This window comes from Caloenas nicobarica, chromosome 30, assembly GCF_036013445.1.
Source record: "Caloenas nicobarica isolate bCalNic1 chromosome 30, bCalNic1.hap1, whole genome shotgun sequence".
NCBI lineage: Eukaryota > Metazoa > Chordata > Aves > Columbiformes > Columbidae > Caloenas > Caloenas nicobarica.
Genome location: NC_088274.1, coordinates 2,032,206 through 2,049,092, shown reverse-complemented (window position 1 = coordinate 2,049,092; position 16,887 = coordinate 2,032,206). Strand labels below are relative to the sequence as shown.

General features: G+C 50.0%; 1 protein-coding gene across 1 annotated transcript; it reads left to right on the top strand.

The window, feature by feature from the left end:
- Nucleotides 1-12,430: 12,430 nt before the first annotated feature.
- LOC135999848 (olfactory receptor 14J1-like) lies at nucleotides 12,431-13,387 on the top strand. Its single transcript, XM_065653420.1, has one exon. It carries the CDS (start codon nucleotides 12,431-12,433, stop codon nucleotides 13,385-13,387), a length of 957 nt encoding a protein of 318 aa, XP_065509492.1.
- Nucleotides 13,388-16,887: the final 3,500 nt, after the last annotated feature.

The following is a 16,887-nucleotide window of genomic DNA, read 5'->3' as shown; positions in this document are numbered from 1 at the left end:
CTATGTGTGAAAGGGACAGACTCTGTCTGTGAGCATCCCTGGGTGCATAAGGAGTCCATGAGGCCAGCTCAGATGTGGACACCTGACAGAACCCTGATAGCCGGAGGCTGTCCTGAGGAGCCCCGTACCCCTGAGGCCCCAGAGGAAGGCAGGGCAATGGAGGAGTTTGCCTCAGCTGATGAGGACTGGGTTAGGGACCAGTTAAGCAATCTGGACATCCATAAATCCATGGGTCCAGATGGGATGCACACGCGGGTGCTGAGGGAGCTGGCTGAAGTCATTGCTGGACCAGTCTCCGTCATCTTTGCCAAGTCTTGGGAAACGGGAGAGGTGCCTGAGGACTGGAGGAAAGCAAATGGCACTCCGGTCTTCAAAAAGGGCAAGAAGGAGGACCCGGGCAACTATAGACCGGTCAGCCTCACCTCCATCCCTGGGAAAGTGATGGAACACCTTATCCTTGGTGCCATCTTAAGACATATCAAGGATAAGAGGGTCATCAGGGAGAGTCAACATGGCTTCACCAAGGGGAAGTCGTGTTTGACCAACCCCATAGCCTTTTATGAAGACGTAACAAGGTGGATTGACGATGGCAGAGCAGTGGATGTGGTCTACCTTGACTTCAGGAAAGCATTTGACACCGTCTCCCACAGCATCCTCACGGCAAAACTGAGGAAGTGTGGACTGGATGATCGGGTAGTGAGGTGGACCGCAAACTGGCTGAAGGAGAGAAGCCAGAGAGTCGTGGTCAATGGGGCAGAGTCTGGTTGGAGGCCTGTATCTAGTGGAGTGCCTCAAGGGTCAGTCCTGGGACCAAAACTATTCAATATATTCATCAACAATTTGGATGAGGGAATTGAGTGTACTATCAGCAAGTTTGCTGACGACACCAAGCTGGGAGGAGTGGCTGACACGCCAGAAGGCTGTGCTGCCATCCAGTGAGATCTGGACAGGCTAGAGAGTTGGTCGGGGAAAAATTTAATGAAATATAACAAGGGAAAATGTAGAGTCTTACATCTGGGCAGGAACAACTCCAGGTTCCAGTATAGGTTGGGGAATGACCTGTTAGAGAGCAGTGTAGGGGAAAGGGACCTGGGGGTCCTGGGGGACAGCAGGGTGACCATGAGCCAGCACTGTGCCCTTGTGGCCAAGAAGGCCAATGGCATCCTGGGGTGTATTAGAAGGGGGGTGGTTAGTAGGTCGAGAGAGGTTCTCCTTCCCCTCTACTCTGCCCTGGTGAGACCTCTTCTGGAATATTGTGTCCAGTTCTGGGCCCCTCAGTTCAAGAAGGGCAGGGAACTGCTGGAGAGAGTCCAGCGCAGGGCCACAAAGATGATTAAGGGAGTGGAGCATCTCCCTTATGAGGAAAGGCTGAGGGAGCTGGGTCTCTTTAGCTTGGAGAAGAGGAGACTGAGGGGTGACCTCATCAATGTTTATAAATATATAAAGGGTGAGTGTCACGCGGATGGAGCCAGGCTCTTCTCAGTGACAACCAACAGTAAGACAAGGGGTAATGGGTTCAAGCTGGAACACAAGAGGTTCCACTTAAATTTGAGAAGAAACTTCTTCTCAGTGAGGGTGACGGAACACTGGAACAGGCTGCCCAGGGAGGTTGTGGAGTCTCCTTCTCCGGAGACATTCAAAACCCGCCTGGATGCCTTTCTATGTAACCTCACCTAGGTGTTCCTGCCCTGGCAGGGGGATTGGACTAGATGATCTTTTGAGGTCCCTTCCAATCCCTAACATTCTGTGATTCTGTGTGATTCTGTGAACTATTCCCACAGAAGGCAATATTATTGAAGAAGTCATGAACCAAGTGTATCCCAGGGTATGGGCTACTGATGTACCTGGAAGGGCCAAATTGCTGCACCTGTCGAGGTAAAAATCAAAGAAGTACAAAAACTGGTAAGGATAAAACAATACCCTTTGAAAAGGGAGGACAGAGAGGGAATTCGGACGGTGATAGAGAAATTCCTGCAAATCGGGTTATAAACAAAATAACAGAGGATCTCTACCCAGTGGTAGCAAACCCATACACCATTCTGACTGTATTAACCCTGATTTGGTTTACTGCTTTAGATTTAAAGGATGCCTTTTTTTGCCTCCCTCTCCATGAAGCCAGCCAGACAATATTTATGTAAAACACAGCTCACATGGATGGTGTTGCCACAAGGATTTAAGAACAGCCCGACAATATTTGGAAATCAACTTGCTAAAGATCTTGAATCTTGGGAAGCCCCGTCTGATGAAGGACAGATGCTACAATATGTGGATGATATTTTGATCGCTACTAGAACAAAGGAGATGTGCATAACCTGGACCTCACAGAACAGAAACACCTACAATGGAATAAAGAAGCTACACGAGCCTTTGAAGAACTTGGTAAGGCTTTGATGTCAGCCCCTGCTTTAGGACTCCCAGATGTGAGTAAACCATTTTTTCTATTCTCTCACGAGGAGCAGGGAATAGCCTTGGGTATACTGGCACAGGATCTTGGCCCGTACCGACGAGAAGTGGCCTATTTCTCCAAACAATTAGACGCAACTGCAAAGAAGTGGCCTGGATGCCTATGGGCAGTTGCAGCGGTGGTACTGAACATACAGGAGGCCCGGAAATTTACCATGGGTCAGAAGATGACTGTGCTAGTATCCCACACGGTGTCTACAGTTTTGGAAGCAAAAGGGGGACATTGGTTTTCCCCGCAAAGATTTCTTAAATATCAGGCTATAATGGTGGAACAGAATGATGTAGAAATCATCGTCACTAACATTGTGAACCCAGCTTCTTTCCTCAGTGGTAACATCGGAGAACCAGTTCATCACGATTGCCTGGAAACCATCGAAGCAACATACTCCAGCTGACCTGATCTAAAGGACAATTCTATGGAAAACACTGAGGACTGCTTTACGGACTGAAGCAGCTATATCCTGAACAGTGAAAGGCATGCTGGTCATGCTATAACGACTGGCCACGAAGTGATGGAATCTGGACCTCTGCCTAGAAGTACTTCCGCACAAAAGGCAGAAATAATCACCCTTACTTGTGATCTGGAACTAGCTCAAGGTAAAACTGTGAACTTTTATATGGACTCTAAGTATGCTTTTAGGATCGTGCATGCGCACGGAGCAATTTGGAAAGAAAGAGGACTCTTGAACTCTCAAGGCAAATATATCAAACATGCAAATGAGATATTGAAATTATTGGAGGCAGCAACTTCCTAAGAAGGTCGCAATCATGCATATCAAGGCACACCAGAAAGTGAGCTCAGAATTGGAAAAAGCAAATGAGTTGGCAGACAGAGAGGCAAAATTGGCAGCTAAGCAAAAGGTAAAAATAGAAAGTGCCCTGGTCCCCAATGGGCAGGTCTCTTTGGAAGGTAAGCCAGAGTATACTAAGGAAGACCGGAAACTTATTATAGATTTAGAAGGATCATATGATAAGGGAGGGTGGGCTCACACCCCACAAGGAAAACTTATTGTTCCCTCCTATTTAGTTTGGCCTTTAGTAAGGGAAGAGCACAGAAGGGGACATTGGGGAGCAGAAGCACTATATAAACGTTTGATCAGAAAATAATAGCTAGAAATTTGTATACTACCATAAGACAGGTGACACACCAATGTGATCTTTGCCTCCAGACTAATCCCAAAAATACACCCAAGCCAGAAATAGGTCAAATTGGGAAAGGAAAAGGACCTGGGCAACAATGGCAAATTGATTTGTCGGAACTCCCAAGAAAAGGAGGGTACCGATATTTGTTGGTACTGATTGATACCTTTTCAGGTTGGCCAGAAGCATTCCCTACCAGAACAGCAAAAGCTCGGGAGGTAACCAGAACATTAGCACAAGAAATAATCCCAAGGTTTGGAGTTCCAGCTGCCATATCCTCTGATAGAGGGCCATATTTTATTTCAAAAGTTATACAGCAAGTCAGTCAGCATTTGGGAATAGACTGGCAGCTACATACCCCTTGCTGTCCTCAATCCAGTGGCCAGGTAGAAAAAATGCATCATCCAATTAAACAACAAATTGTAAAACTGGGGCAGGAGGTGAACTTAGCTTGGCCTCAATCTTTGCCTTTGGCCCTCTTGCATATATGAAGAAGGCCAAGAGCAAAGGAAGGGTTAAGTCCTTCTGAAATCCAGTGTGGGAGACCCTATAGAGTACAGAAGGGAATGTCTACACAAATAAGGGATGAAATTATGACTTCTTATCTGGTGACATTGGGTAAACAACTTAACAAAACTGGGAAACGTGTTTGGGACTCAGAGCAGGAGTTTGGATGGGGCAGTACATAACATCCGCCTGGGAGATTATGTGTATGTGAAGTCTCTTGCAGAAAAGACTTTGGAACCACAATAGGAAGGGCCATTTCAAGTCCTCCTGACATCCTTCACTGCTATCAAGATTAAAGAACAGAACGCCTGGATCCATCATTCTGAAGTGAAGAAAGCCTGCAAAGCACTATGAAGGGTAACCTAGGTGCAACCTGGAAAATTGTATTTCTTATGCTCATAGCCTTAGCACATGGGTGGGATGAAAATCGGCATGGGCAAAATCTGAATAAAACCACGGGGGGACACTTTAAATTGGTGCTTTGGAATCAAACCAATCAGAATGTATATGTTACATTGCCCACTTCTGCAGGAGACAGTTTTAAGTTTGTGATAATTAACCAAAGTATTCCTGAAATTCTATCAAAGAAATTAGGTTACATCCACCTTGACATGTTTTGGTCCTTCTGGACCTAGACCTTTTGGTCCTTTTAGTCCTTCTGGTCCTTATGGGCCCAGGCGGCACTTACTACATCAGCAAGAAGAAACCCAAAAGAGGAGACAAATGCTACAACTGCAGTGAGCAGGGTTACCACGCCAAAGAACGCAAGCTCCCAACGCAGCCCAAAAGATGCCGTTTCTGCTGGAGCAGCAGCCATATGATTGCCAGCTGCCCCAAAAGAGCTTAGCAGCATGGCGGACAAACACCAGGAGCCTGACTTTTGCATTAACGTTAAGATCTGTTTGTTCTTTGAAGGATAGAGATGGGTTTTCTCAGGTAGAAGTACCCTTCTTACCTGTGGTCAGAGAAAACATAAAGAATCATCATATTAGTAAAAGAATTTACTAACCTCTTAGAAAAGAGAGGACTGATACAGGGAATTAACTAATTAACACTTAACTAATTAATACTTAGAGAACTAACACTCAAGGAGCTAACGCTTAGAGAGCAAACCCTTAACTCACAACACTTAGAACCCTTAACCCACATTACAATTGCCTAGCTTTGCTTAGCCTTGTGTAAGAGAAACAAAAGTTTATTGATGACTTTACAGGCCTCGCAGGGAGACAAAATCTTGGGTACATCCTTGGGTGAATTAGAGAACTGAAACTTGGGCACAGGACAGGAGATACGCCAGTTCTAACCAACTCAGCAGCCTGAGTCCCAGCCAACTCATCACACCAGGCCAGAGGTGAACGTGTACAGAGAAGATGACCCCGGTCCACGATCACTGCGCAGGCGCAACCAGGAGGGGCCAAGGGTGGAGACTATGGGAATGATTTCCCAGAGCTCATTGTAATAAGAACCACCTTCTCGGGGACAGGTTATGAATATGTATAGGCGTTCCTAGAACTTTCATGAATATATAACACTTTACAGTATTTAACTAAGCTCACAGCTACTGGAAATTTGCACGTCTTTGGTGAAAATTATTTCCCCATGTGTCCAGCGCTAAAATAAACATACCTGCTTTACAATCTTACAGGTTGTAAGGTCACTTTCCGCGCGTCACCCTCACTACCTGTAAACAGTGTTTCCAAGTCTTTGCTTCACCAGCCTCCAGGGACAGGGACCTCGAGTGGTTGTTTCCTTCACAGCTGTGTCAGTGATGGCCCTTCGTGGGGTCCCAAACACCTTCAGAAATTTGGGGTTTGCTTCTGCCTTTCACTTCATTAGAGCTTTGTTCTTTCTTTCAGTAGCTGCAGTTCAGGATCATGGCACCAGAGGGATCACTAACATCTAAAATGCTCTTACAAGCCAAGCCTCTGGGCATCATTTTCCAAAAGGCTTAAAGCCTGGTGTGGGTGATTAGAGAGATTTCAGGAACAGCCAAACAGAGAGCATTTCCTTAATAAATAGCCATAAACCAGTATTTCTTCTGTTTCCTTCCCTGCTCACCCTTCCCTCCCTTTCCAGAACAGGTGATCTCAGCAGTCTCCTGTTCATATTGATCTGGAGCGTCTCCTGATAAAGATTGAAGATGTCAGAAAAGTGGGTGCCTGAATCACCGTGTGAGTGAGGAGACAGGCCAGGACAGCTCAAGAGGAGTCACACTCCTCTGGACCAAGAGGTGGGTGTTCCTGGGAATCTCAGGTGCCACAGCACAGCAATACTTGTGTTCAGGGAGCTGGTGAAATGACCCATTTCCTTTTCTGTCATGGTGTCTGAGTTTGCTCAAGTAACCCCTGACTTGAGCCACATCCACTCCTGGGTGTTCTCCAGACTCCTGCCTTCAGGAACAAAGCCCCAGGAGACCTTGCTGGTGAAGATGGAGGCAAAGAAGCTGTGAAGTACCTCAGTCCTGTCTGCTTCTACTCTTACAAAGTCCAGCAGCAGGTCCATGTTACCCTGGTCGGTTATTTTACTGTAGGGAAGCAGTGTCAGCTCATGTGGCTGCCCTCAGCCTCCCCTGCAGGTTTCAAGTCTAGGGCAGCTGTGGCATCATCGCCACATCAACGGAAAACGTTTCTAAATTCCTCCTTTACAGCTCGACACACTCCCACATTCTGTGTGTTGCCTTTTTCCCCTGGAGGTCCGTCAGTTCAGACGAGCAGCCTCACAAGATAAATGCTACTTCTCATGGGTACTCAGAGAGATCATTCGCGTTCTTAGAGCAGGCTGTCCTGTAAGGCCTGTCAGATTTCCTGAGCTCCTTCAGCTTTCAGATCTGCTTCCCTGGCACCACCTCTATCAGCCCCCCCAGTCATGTCAAAGTCTTCTCCTCTGGAGCCCACCAGCCTGTGCTCTGCTGCTGGCCTTCCTCCCTCCCCTCTGGTGCCTGGGACCCCACTGTTTCCTGCTCACACCAGCCAAGGTGGACACTGATGTTCACATCCTCGACTTGTTTGCCAGTTCCAGATCCTGGTGAGCATCACCCTTGTTGACCAACCAGGCAGCCGTGTTAAGAAGTTGACCCAAGACCCTCTGGACTGTTGGCACCTGCCACTTTGCCTGGCCAGTGAATGCCAGGGCAATTACAGTTCCCCATAGGAACCTGCTCATTGACTGGAGACTTCCTCTGGTTGCTGATAGAAGATCTTTCCCATTTCTTCTTCATGGTCAAGGAGTTTGTAAAATCCAACACATTGTCACCCTGTATTGGATTTGCATGGCCAAGTCTTGGAACTGGGCTGAGTGTGGCTGTGCTACAGTTGTCACCTCTCTGAGAAGACAACAGGAGTTTGACTGACGTCAGACAGAGCTGATTTCAGCTGGCTCCAAGATGGACCCACTCCTTGACAAATCTGAGACACTCAGTGATGCTGACAGCACCTCTGTGATATTGCATTTGAGAATGGGTAAAAACCACTGCACAACAGCAGGTGGGAGAGAGGAGGGAGGAAATATAAAAGAAAAAATGCTACAGACACCAAGGTCATACCCCAGACGACCCAAGTAATACCCTCAGCAGGCCAAAGCCTGCTCTCCTGAAATCCTGCTCTTTGCCTTGTTATCATCTTCCAGGAGCCTCAAGTCTCCTTTCCCATCCCTGACTGTTACATTCCTGACCAACTCTTTATGGTTTGTAGGTGTAAAGTCCCACAGGGCACCTCACCTCACTGACTCCTCAGTCATCCGTGCCAGGAAGATGTTGCCATTGAGCTCCAAACCCCTCCTGCATGGCTGGTACCTTGCAGATATTGGGATATCTTAGGTTTGCCATGAGGACACAGCCCTGCAAACATGAGGCTACTTTCATCTGTCTGAAGGAGGCCTCATATAATTCCTCTTCCTCATCAGTGAGTCTGTAGCTGATGTCCACCCACCACAACATTGCCCATGTTGCTCTGCCCTCTCATGCTGACTCCTCAGCTCTGAGCTGATATTCTCTGTCCCCAGGCAGAGCTCCACACATTCCTGCTGCTCCCTCACATAAAAGGCAACTTCCCCTCGGACTCCAGACCTCTGGCATGATGAGCACCAGACCCCCAAGACCCCCCAGTTTCTCCAGGAGGGGCTATTTGTAGTGCCCTGAAACTCCTCATGCTGTTATCTTTGGAGATACACCCTCATCAGGATAAGCCATCTGCAGGTAAACATCAAGAGCTGACCACAAATAGATCTTCAGTCCAGGGAGGGTCCAGACCTTGAGAAACTTTGGGATTCCACCATCCAAAAGCTCTGAATGAGCTGTATGGGGGCAGGAGAATAACCCCATCCATCAGGACAGACCAGGACCTGACACGCTGAGCAGTGACCCTGAGGAGAAGGGCCTGGGCACTACAAGGGCCACCACACAAGCCTGTGCTGCACGCTCACCATGAACAAGGCAGCTGCACACGGGGCTGCATGAGGAGGAGCGTGGGGACCCAGACACCTAGAGTTCTCATCCCATTCGATTCAGCACTGGTGTGACCCTACACACACGGGTGTGTGCCAGTGTGCGGCTTCCCAGTTTGGAGAAGCAGGGAGGAACTGGAGAGTGTAGGGCTCTGCCAAGGCAGGGTTCAGGACCTTGTGCACATGGTGTGGGATGCTGAGGGACCTGGGCTGCTTTGGCCCAGCAGCGCTGGGGAGGCTGCAGCAGTGTAGGAGGAGCCTAAGAGTGCTTGAAGGGTGGTTTCAGAGATGGTGGAGGTTTTCTTCATAGTGGGAAAGAGCTTGAGAAAGAAATAGCACCACAAAGTGCAGCTGGAGAGGTTCCAGCTGGACATGTGGAGAAAGGAATGTGACTGGAAGGGCAGTGCTGTGGTGGAGCAGGTCACCCAGAGGGAGTCTGCATCAGCCCAAGGCTTTGTGCTTCAAGGAACAGCTGGGGAGGATGGAGAGAGATCAGCAAAGGAAGGAAGATGCTCAGACAAGAGCAAGGTGGGGCAGCAGGGGGGATGTCTCCAGCCTGCAGGGAAAGAGGTGCAGGTGATGCCACAGCATAGCACAGGCTGTTGTGGAGATGATCACGGATGTAAAGAGGCTGAAAGCCCCCAACAGACATGAGCTCCTTCTCCCCTTAGCTATGGCTGTTGTCTCCACCTCTGATGCCTGTGAAGAGACACCTTGTCCTTACAGCACAGGGGCCTCGTGGCCTCCTTGTCCCCAGCCAGGAACCTGGGAGGTGTTGGACCATAGTCCTGCCCTTGGCCTTGCACAACCCCACATCATGCTGTCCCAGGAATAGCCCTGGACAACGTGGGAGGGACAGGATCTGTCTTCCCAGGGCTGGGGGTCAAGGATTGGTGCTTTGATAATGAAACACATCCAGGTTTCCTGATCATCAGAGAGACCTTCACCTTGTTTTTCCTGACCTGTCATCTTTGCCTCCAGTTTCCTTCTCTAACCCGACCCTGGGGATCGCTCCTCAGTAGTGTTCCTCAGTGGGACCCATTGACATTACAGGAAACTTTGGAGTTTGATTCTGACTTGGACTTCTTGAGATGTTCCTTAAATTTCCTCTCTGTGTCTGAGGTTCATGGACTCAGTGCCAAACCCACCAGAGGGGTCATTAACGTGCCTTGGGCTGCTCCTGTGCTGCTGAGCTGGGCTGGGCTCCTGGGACAGAGGGAGCTAATGGCACGCAGCAGCGCTGCAGAGAGACAGCTCTGCCCAGGAGCAGCTCCTCTGCAAAGCGCAGCAGGGCTGAGGGCTCTGCCTGGGGATCTCAGGGAGACGGGCAAGGCAGAGAGAGATTAAAGGTGGTCAGGACTGGGAGGATGACTGAGAGCTCATTGGAGGAGAAATCTTTGCAGCCCTTGCCATGGTAAGTCTCTGGGTGCAGGGCAATGCAGCTGTACCTCCTGGAGGCATCTCCTAAAGTTAGCACAGGCACAGTTTGTGGGATCTGTAAGGACGGGCCTCTTGTTCAAGCAATGTTGAACAGCTGTGAAGTTAGGTGAGAACCCAGGGGTGCTCAGGGCTGTCCTGCACAGCAGGGTCCCTTCACCCCAGGGCTGTGCCAGGGCAGGGGCTCTGCCGCCTGCCAGGGTCAGCACTCAGCCAGCCCAGCGAGACCCCAATGGTGCTGTGGGGAGAAGCTGTGGGAGGAAGGAGTGACCCCTATGAGGGCAGGAAGGGAGCTTGTGCTGTGGAGAGGGAGTTGTGTGATTCAGGGCTGCTCACAGCTCCAGATCACCCCCAGGACTTTTTCCAAGTAGATGCCTCAAGGAGAAGATCAATGCAAGGATTACCAGACAGATAAGAAGCCTTCCTGAGCCTTTCTTTTCAGTTTCCTATCCCAAGGTTTGAGAGGAGCAGAAAAGGATAAAATGAAAATGAGCCCTCATTCTTAAAGAAGTCAGTGAGAGTCCTGAATGGCAACTTTGAGCGATGAGTACATCGGCCAGAAGGCTCATAACATCCCTTCACCACTCCTCTGGCTGTGGGCAGCACCTGCATCACCTTTGCTGGACCCCTCAGCTTTAGTCTGATTTGTCTTGTTTTCCAAGCTGCAAACAGGAAGATGCCCCCAGGCAGTGCCCTGCAACAGGCAGGGGATCTGTAGAGCCAGGGTGAGGGCACAGAGGGTGGGATGGAGTATGTGAGCCCTGACAGGGAAAAGACATGACACATGGCAACACCTCCCAGGGGGGAGAATCTCTAGGCAGCAGGGAAATGATCAGAAATGAGAGGAAACTAAACCCGGAATTGTTATAGGAGGCAAAACACAGAAAACTCCCTGTGATCCCCCACAGTGCAGATCCCTCCTGTGAGCAGCCCCCTCACCTCCTCTCCCACCCAGAAAAGCCTCTGCCCTCAGGGCCGGGGGCTCCAAGGCATGAACCAGCTCCTGTGCAGCCAGAGCTCCAGTTCCCTCTGCAGAGCACAGGGGCTGAGAGCAGCTGCCCGGCAATGCTGGTGTGTGGGAGGTGGCTGCACAGCTGGGGAAGGGTGACGCTGTCTGAGTGCCTGGCTGCCTCTGCCCTGGCCTCTCTCACACCCACCCTCACCGCATTTTCCTTCTTGCTCCACTGCTCTGGGTCACTGCTGTTGTGATCTGGTTCTTGCTGTCAGGCTCTCTGGGGATGGGAGTTTCAGCTGCACAGTCACAGCCTGATCTTGTGGGTCCTTTCCTGCAGCTGTGTCCATGGGAACACGTGTCCCAGCTTTCCTCTGCCCTGTGGGGCTGTGGGCAATGCAGTCTGTGGGGCTGGGGAATGAGCTGAGTTTCCCTTAATCAAATGCCACCATTAGGACTCCTGGCTGTCTCCTTGAGGTTTCCTTCCAAGCTGTGAGCTTCCGTCCAGGATGCAAACCTGTCCTACAGCATCCTTCTGTATCTGAAAGCCCCACGGAGAAGCGCAGAGATGCTGCAACTGAGAAAATGCTTTTTAGGAAAGGGTGAGACATCTTGTGGTTCCATCTGACAAAGCCGAACCCCAGGACTGTCCCTTTAGCACATCCCATCTTCAGGAGCCCTGACTCTGCTCTGCCTGTCCTGCTGGGCTCACCAGCTGCCCCCAGAAAGGCCCAGCTCTGCTGTAGGATCCCAGGAGTGCTGAGCCTTTCCTTGGGGTCCGCACTCTCCTGCCAGAGTCCTTTGCTTCTGTCTGTGAGGGGTCGTGTCCTGCTGTCTCCATCACATCTCCACCTCTGGGCTGGGACAGAGAAGAGTTTGCAGATCTGTCCTTTCTAAAAGGGTCTCCTGCTCCAGTATCAGTCCAGTTGTTTGGATTAATTAGATTAAATTGTGTCTGAAGTCATTTTCAAGGCAGCAAAAGCTGAAGCACAGGACAGATGAGTAAAATCCTGATGGACATTTCTGCTGTCTGACTCTGCACTGAGCCAGACAAAGCTCAGCATTTTTGCCTGTCCTGTCTCAAGAATCTTCACATTTTAAATCACGGAAAGCAGGATTTCTACCCCTAAAAAAACCCTGCTAACCTGATGTGGTGGTGGAAAATAAAAAAATACAGATAAAATATGTATAATGACATGTAATTGTCTCCTCTGCAGCCCAAGCCCTTGATAGTCATGAGCAGAGATATTAAACTTTTTCATTGAGGGTCACAAACCAGCTCCTCTGTCCCCACTGCAGCAGAGGAAAGCTGGCTGCTTGGCAGCACACGGGCAGAGGTCCCACTGCTCACAGCACACTCAGTCAGTACACAACAGAGGAAGGAAATGCATTTCAGTTTGGGAGATACCTATGAAAAACGGTGTCGCTTTGCTAAGGGGAATCTGTCCTAATTTTATGTTTGAGCAGAGCCCACATGACAATAAACAGCAAATGTCCAACAGCAGCTCCATCACCCAGTTCCTCCTCCTGGCATTCTCAGAGATGCGGGAGCTGCAGCTCTTGCACTTCTGGCTCTTCCTGGGCATCTACCTGGTTGCCCTCCTGGGCAACGGCCTCGTCATCACCACCATAGCCTGTGACCAGCACCTCCACACCCCCATGTACTTCTTCCTGCTCAACCTCGCCCTCCTCGACCTGGGCTCCATCTCCATCACTGTCCCCAAATCCTTGGCCAACTCCCTGTGGGATACCAGGGTCATTTCCTATGCAGGATGTGCTGCCCAGGTCTTCTTTGTATTTTTCTTGTTTGGTGCAGAATATTTTCTTCTCACCGTCATGTCCTACGACCGCTATGTTGCCATCTGCAAACCCCTGCACTACGGGACCCTCCTGGGCAGCAGAGCTTGTGTCCACATGGCAGCAGCTGCCTGGGCCACTGGGTTTCTCAATGCCCTGTTGCAAACGGCCAATACCTTTTCACTGCCATTGTGCAAGGGCAATGCCCTGGACCAGTTCTTCTGTGAAATCCCCCAGATCCTCAAGCTCTCCTGCTCAGACGCCTACCTGAGGGAAGTTGGGCTTCTTGCACTTGGTATATTGGTAGTATTTGTGTGTTTTGTTTTCATCGTGCTGTCGTATGTGCAGATCTTCAGGGCCGTGCTGAGGATCCCCTCTGAGCAGGGACGGCACAAAGCCTTTTCTACCTGCCTCCCTCACCTGGCCGTGGTCTCCCTGTTTGTCATCACTGCCATATTTGCCCACCTGAAGCCCCCCTCCTTCTCTTCCCCATCCCTAGACCTGGTGGTATCAGTTCTGTACTCAGTGGTGCCTCCAGCAGTGAACCCCCTCATCTACAGCATGAGGAACCAGGAGCTCAAGGATGCCCTGAGGAAACTGATGACTGGATTATTTTCTGAAGCAGTAAACTGCCCATCATCTTCTGCATAACAATTAGAGTGTAAATTGTTGCAGGCCCAGCCTGTCTTCTGTATTTTTTGTTGCCACTTGTGGCTTTTCACGTGATAATGTTGTCATCCCCTTTCTAATTCACTGTCTTCTTTGCGTACTGAGGGGCTGTGTAAATGAGGAGCTTTGCTGTATGTGTGTTTAAACAAATTAAATGGTCTCACAGTATCTATTTTTTATTCAGATCCTTTCACCAAGTTGTGTTTGGAGCTGCAGGGACAGTTCCTGTGCATGGGTGGAGGGGAAAAGAGTCCAGCCTGGCAGCACTGCCAGGGAGCAGCAGCGCTTGGCCTTCCAGAGCTGTTCTCGTTCCACTCCCACACTCTCCTTCTCATCCCTTGTGTTGGTGCAAGGCCTGAGTGCTCTGGCAGCCTGGTCACCGTCCTGCTGTGTGTGAGTCCTGTGAGCGCAGGCAGGGACAGGCAACGGGCAGTGCTGTGACAGAGCTGGCCTCCGTAACAGTACTTCTGTAAAGAAAAGTGATGTTCACAGGGCAGTGCCTGAAGGCTTAGGTCTTTTTCAAGTTTCTCTTAAGAACATGCACAAGAAAGCAGCCTGCAGGTTGAAACGCCAGTGTACAGCTGAACAGTGTGTGTGTGCAGGGCTGGGCACACAGCAGTGTCCTCTCACAGCCAGGCCTCCTGCCAGAGACCTGCAGGACGAGCAGAGCAGGGTCTGGGCTGTGCCCGTGTGCACTGGACACCCTGTGGAAGGAGCCTCAGGTCAATCATCATGCACTGGCCCCTCACAACCACCATTGCCAGCACTGGCCTCTCACCCACAGAGGAACCAACAACACAGGCCCAGTGAGACTGATCTCAGCTGCCTTGGAGTGGATCATTGCAAGAACAAGCATGGGGAGAATTGCAGGTTGGTCAGCCTGCCTCTGTCCCTGGGAAGAGGATTGGACTCGTCCTCCTGTAGAATGCGATTTTAGCTCTTTTGAGGGTGATGCCAAGGTGGGTGGAGGCCTTCAAAAACCTCCCCTGGCACCCGGCCTTGAGCAGGACAGTGAGACAAGATGAGTGAGACAAGGGCTCTCTTCAAGCAAGGCAAGGAAGCGAGATGGGTGTCTACAGCCTGCAGAGAAAGAGGGGCAGGTGCAGGACTGTGTAGAACACGCTTCAGTCTTGGTCAGGTCCTGGGGGCTAAGGAGGGGGATGGACGGGTGTGGTATTTTGAAGGTCAGTTGGGTCTCAGACACTCATAATCCAATCAGAAGCACGTGGCTGTGAAGGGGACTGTGGGGTCATTTCTGTCTCTGGAGGTGACAGCCCAGCAGCAGGGACATGGCTGGGAAAGAACCTCGGCCTAAGTACCCACAGGCCCTACCCAGGAAGAGGCCTCGGAGACGGGCTGTCACGTCCATCCCACCTGAGTTCATGATGGGACAGCAGCAGGAACATGGTCGTGTCTGTCAGAGAAGCTGAAAGGCCAGCAGCAGTGCTGGGATTTAGAAGATCATTGTGAGGTTACTTCACTCTGGTCAAGTGCAAGACCAGAAGAAGACTAACAGGTTGGGTTCCCTGCTTGATGGGCAGTTTCTGAAGGTGGTAAAGCTTTCTCAAGCAGTGGGAAAAAGCAGCAGAGAAAAAAAAAAAAGCCACAAAGTACAGATTGGGAAGTGGATACTGGTTATCAGGAGGAAGAAATGTCCCTGGAAGGGCAGTGCCGTGGTGCAAGAGGTCACCCAGAGGGAGCTGGATCAGCCCATGGTTTGTGTTCCAAAGAACAGCCAGTGAGGGTGCAGACACATCAGGGAAGGAACAGAAATGCTGGGGCGAGAGCAGGTGGGGAAGGGAGATGGGTGACTACATTCTTCAGGGAAAGAGGGGCAGGTGTAGGACTGTGTAGAACAGCTTCTGGTGGAGATGGCAAAGGGCGCTGGCAAGGCTGGAAGGCACCAACACAACCCAGGTGTCTGTCCCCTTGGCCATGGCAGTTGTCTCTGCCACTGAGGCCAAGGAGAAGACATGTTATCCCCATGGCACTGGGGCCTCGTTGCCTCCTTGCAGCCCCATGGGGAAGCTGGAGGTTGTTGTACCAGTGTTGTCCTTCCCTCGGCCTTGCACACCCACATCCCACGGTCCCAGGAAGAGCCCTGAGCCGTGTGTGAGGGACAGGATCCCCCTCCCCATTGCCTGGAGGTCATGGCTTCTCCTTTCTGCTTCAGAAAGCAAACCAAGGGGTTTCTGAGCATCAGAGCCACCTGCACAGGGCCTTGGCCTCCCTGCCATCACAGCCTCCAATTATCTGCTCTAACGAGTCTCTGGGGAGGCTTTGTCAGGAACAGCCCTCAGTGGGGCCCATTAATGCTTCAAGGAACTTTGAGGTTTGCTTTTGCCTTTGGCTCCTTGAGAGCTTTGTTGAGTCTCTTCTAAATAACTGAGCTTCATGAGCCTCATATACTCCATGGGCTCACTAAAATTCTCCAAGCCCTCACAAGCCGTGTCTCTTCCATCATTTTCTTCAAGTATTGAAGAATTATAGAGCTCATTAGAGAGGTTTCAGGGGGGTGGGTAAAGAGGACATTTTGAATGAGCACTAGGAAGAAGTGAGAGAAGAATTCTCCCATGGATACTGGTGCAGAGTGTCTCCTGAGGAGGTTGGACAGGTGGGAAAAGCAGTCCCTTGAGGCCAGACACGGGATGGACATCCTTACTCCTCATCTCTCCAAACTCCCTGTTTTGCTCATTGGCCCCCTGGCAGTTACATCACTTTTCTTTACATCAGATTCTCCACTCAAGTTTGCACCTCATTGTTACAGCTTCTCTCCATGAATTACTTCATGCTTTCCTTAGAGATCTGGATTTAAATAGGCGCAAAGAGGCTTTTTTAATTGGCAAAAGCGAAAAAGACAATGAGAAAGAAAACACAACTGAACATAATGAACAATAAAATATACTCTGTCACTAGTTTAAGCAACTTCCAGTGAGGTCCATCACCACAACTGAAGAGTTGCCTACAGGGAGTATGAGAGTGACAGCTGAAAGACAATTCAGCTTTACCTGCCTGAAGCTCAAAGCAGAGAAAGGTGACAGGCTCTGAATGAGCAAAGAGTGAGAGGAGGAAGAACCTCTGGGGAGCAATGGAAAGTGCAAATGTCCAGATAGGCTTCTGAAGAGACGACTGCAGACATGGTGGGTTGAATAAGGACAGGTAGAAACACCTGGATGTTCAGGGGGATTAAATACACAGTATCATAGGCAGAGTTCTGGAAATACAAGCACAGGGTAACTACAATATTTCTTCTCCTGCAATTCATACATATTGTAAAAATCCATATTTTGGCAGGACAGAAATTCATGGACATTTTATTTAAAACATTGAATCATTTCAGCTGATGAGTGAGTTGTGGTTTTGTATTGTTTGTTTGTTTGTTTTTTTAAAAGAACTGAGAGCAGTTCTCATGTTTTCAGGCAGAGCTCCATGGTCTGACCATGAGCCCGCAGTGCAAACCTCCAGAGGCCCCAGGGTACCTG

Coding starts and splice junctions, on each gene's coding strand:
- LOC135999848 (XM_065653420.1), top strand. CDS start 12,431: ATGTCCAACAGCAGCTCCATCACCCAGTTCCTCCTCCTGGCATTCTCA.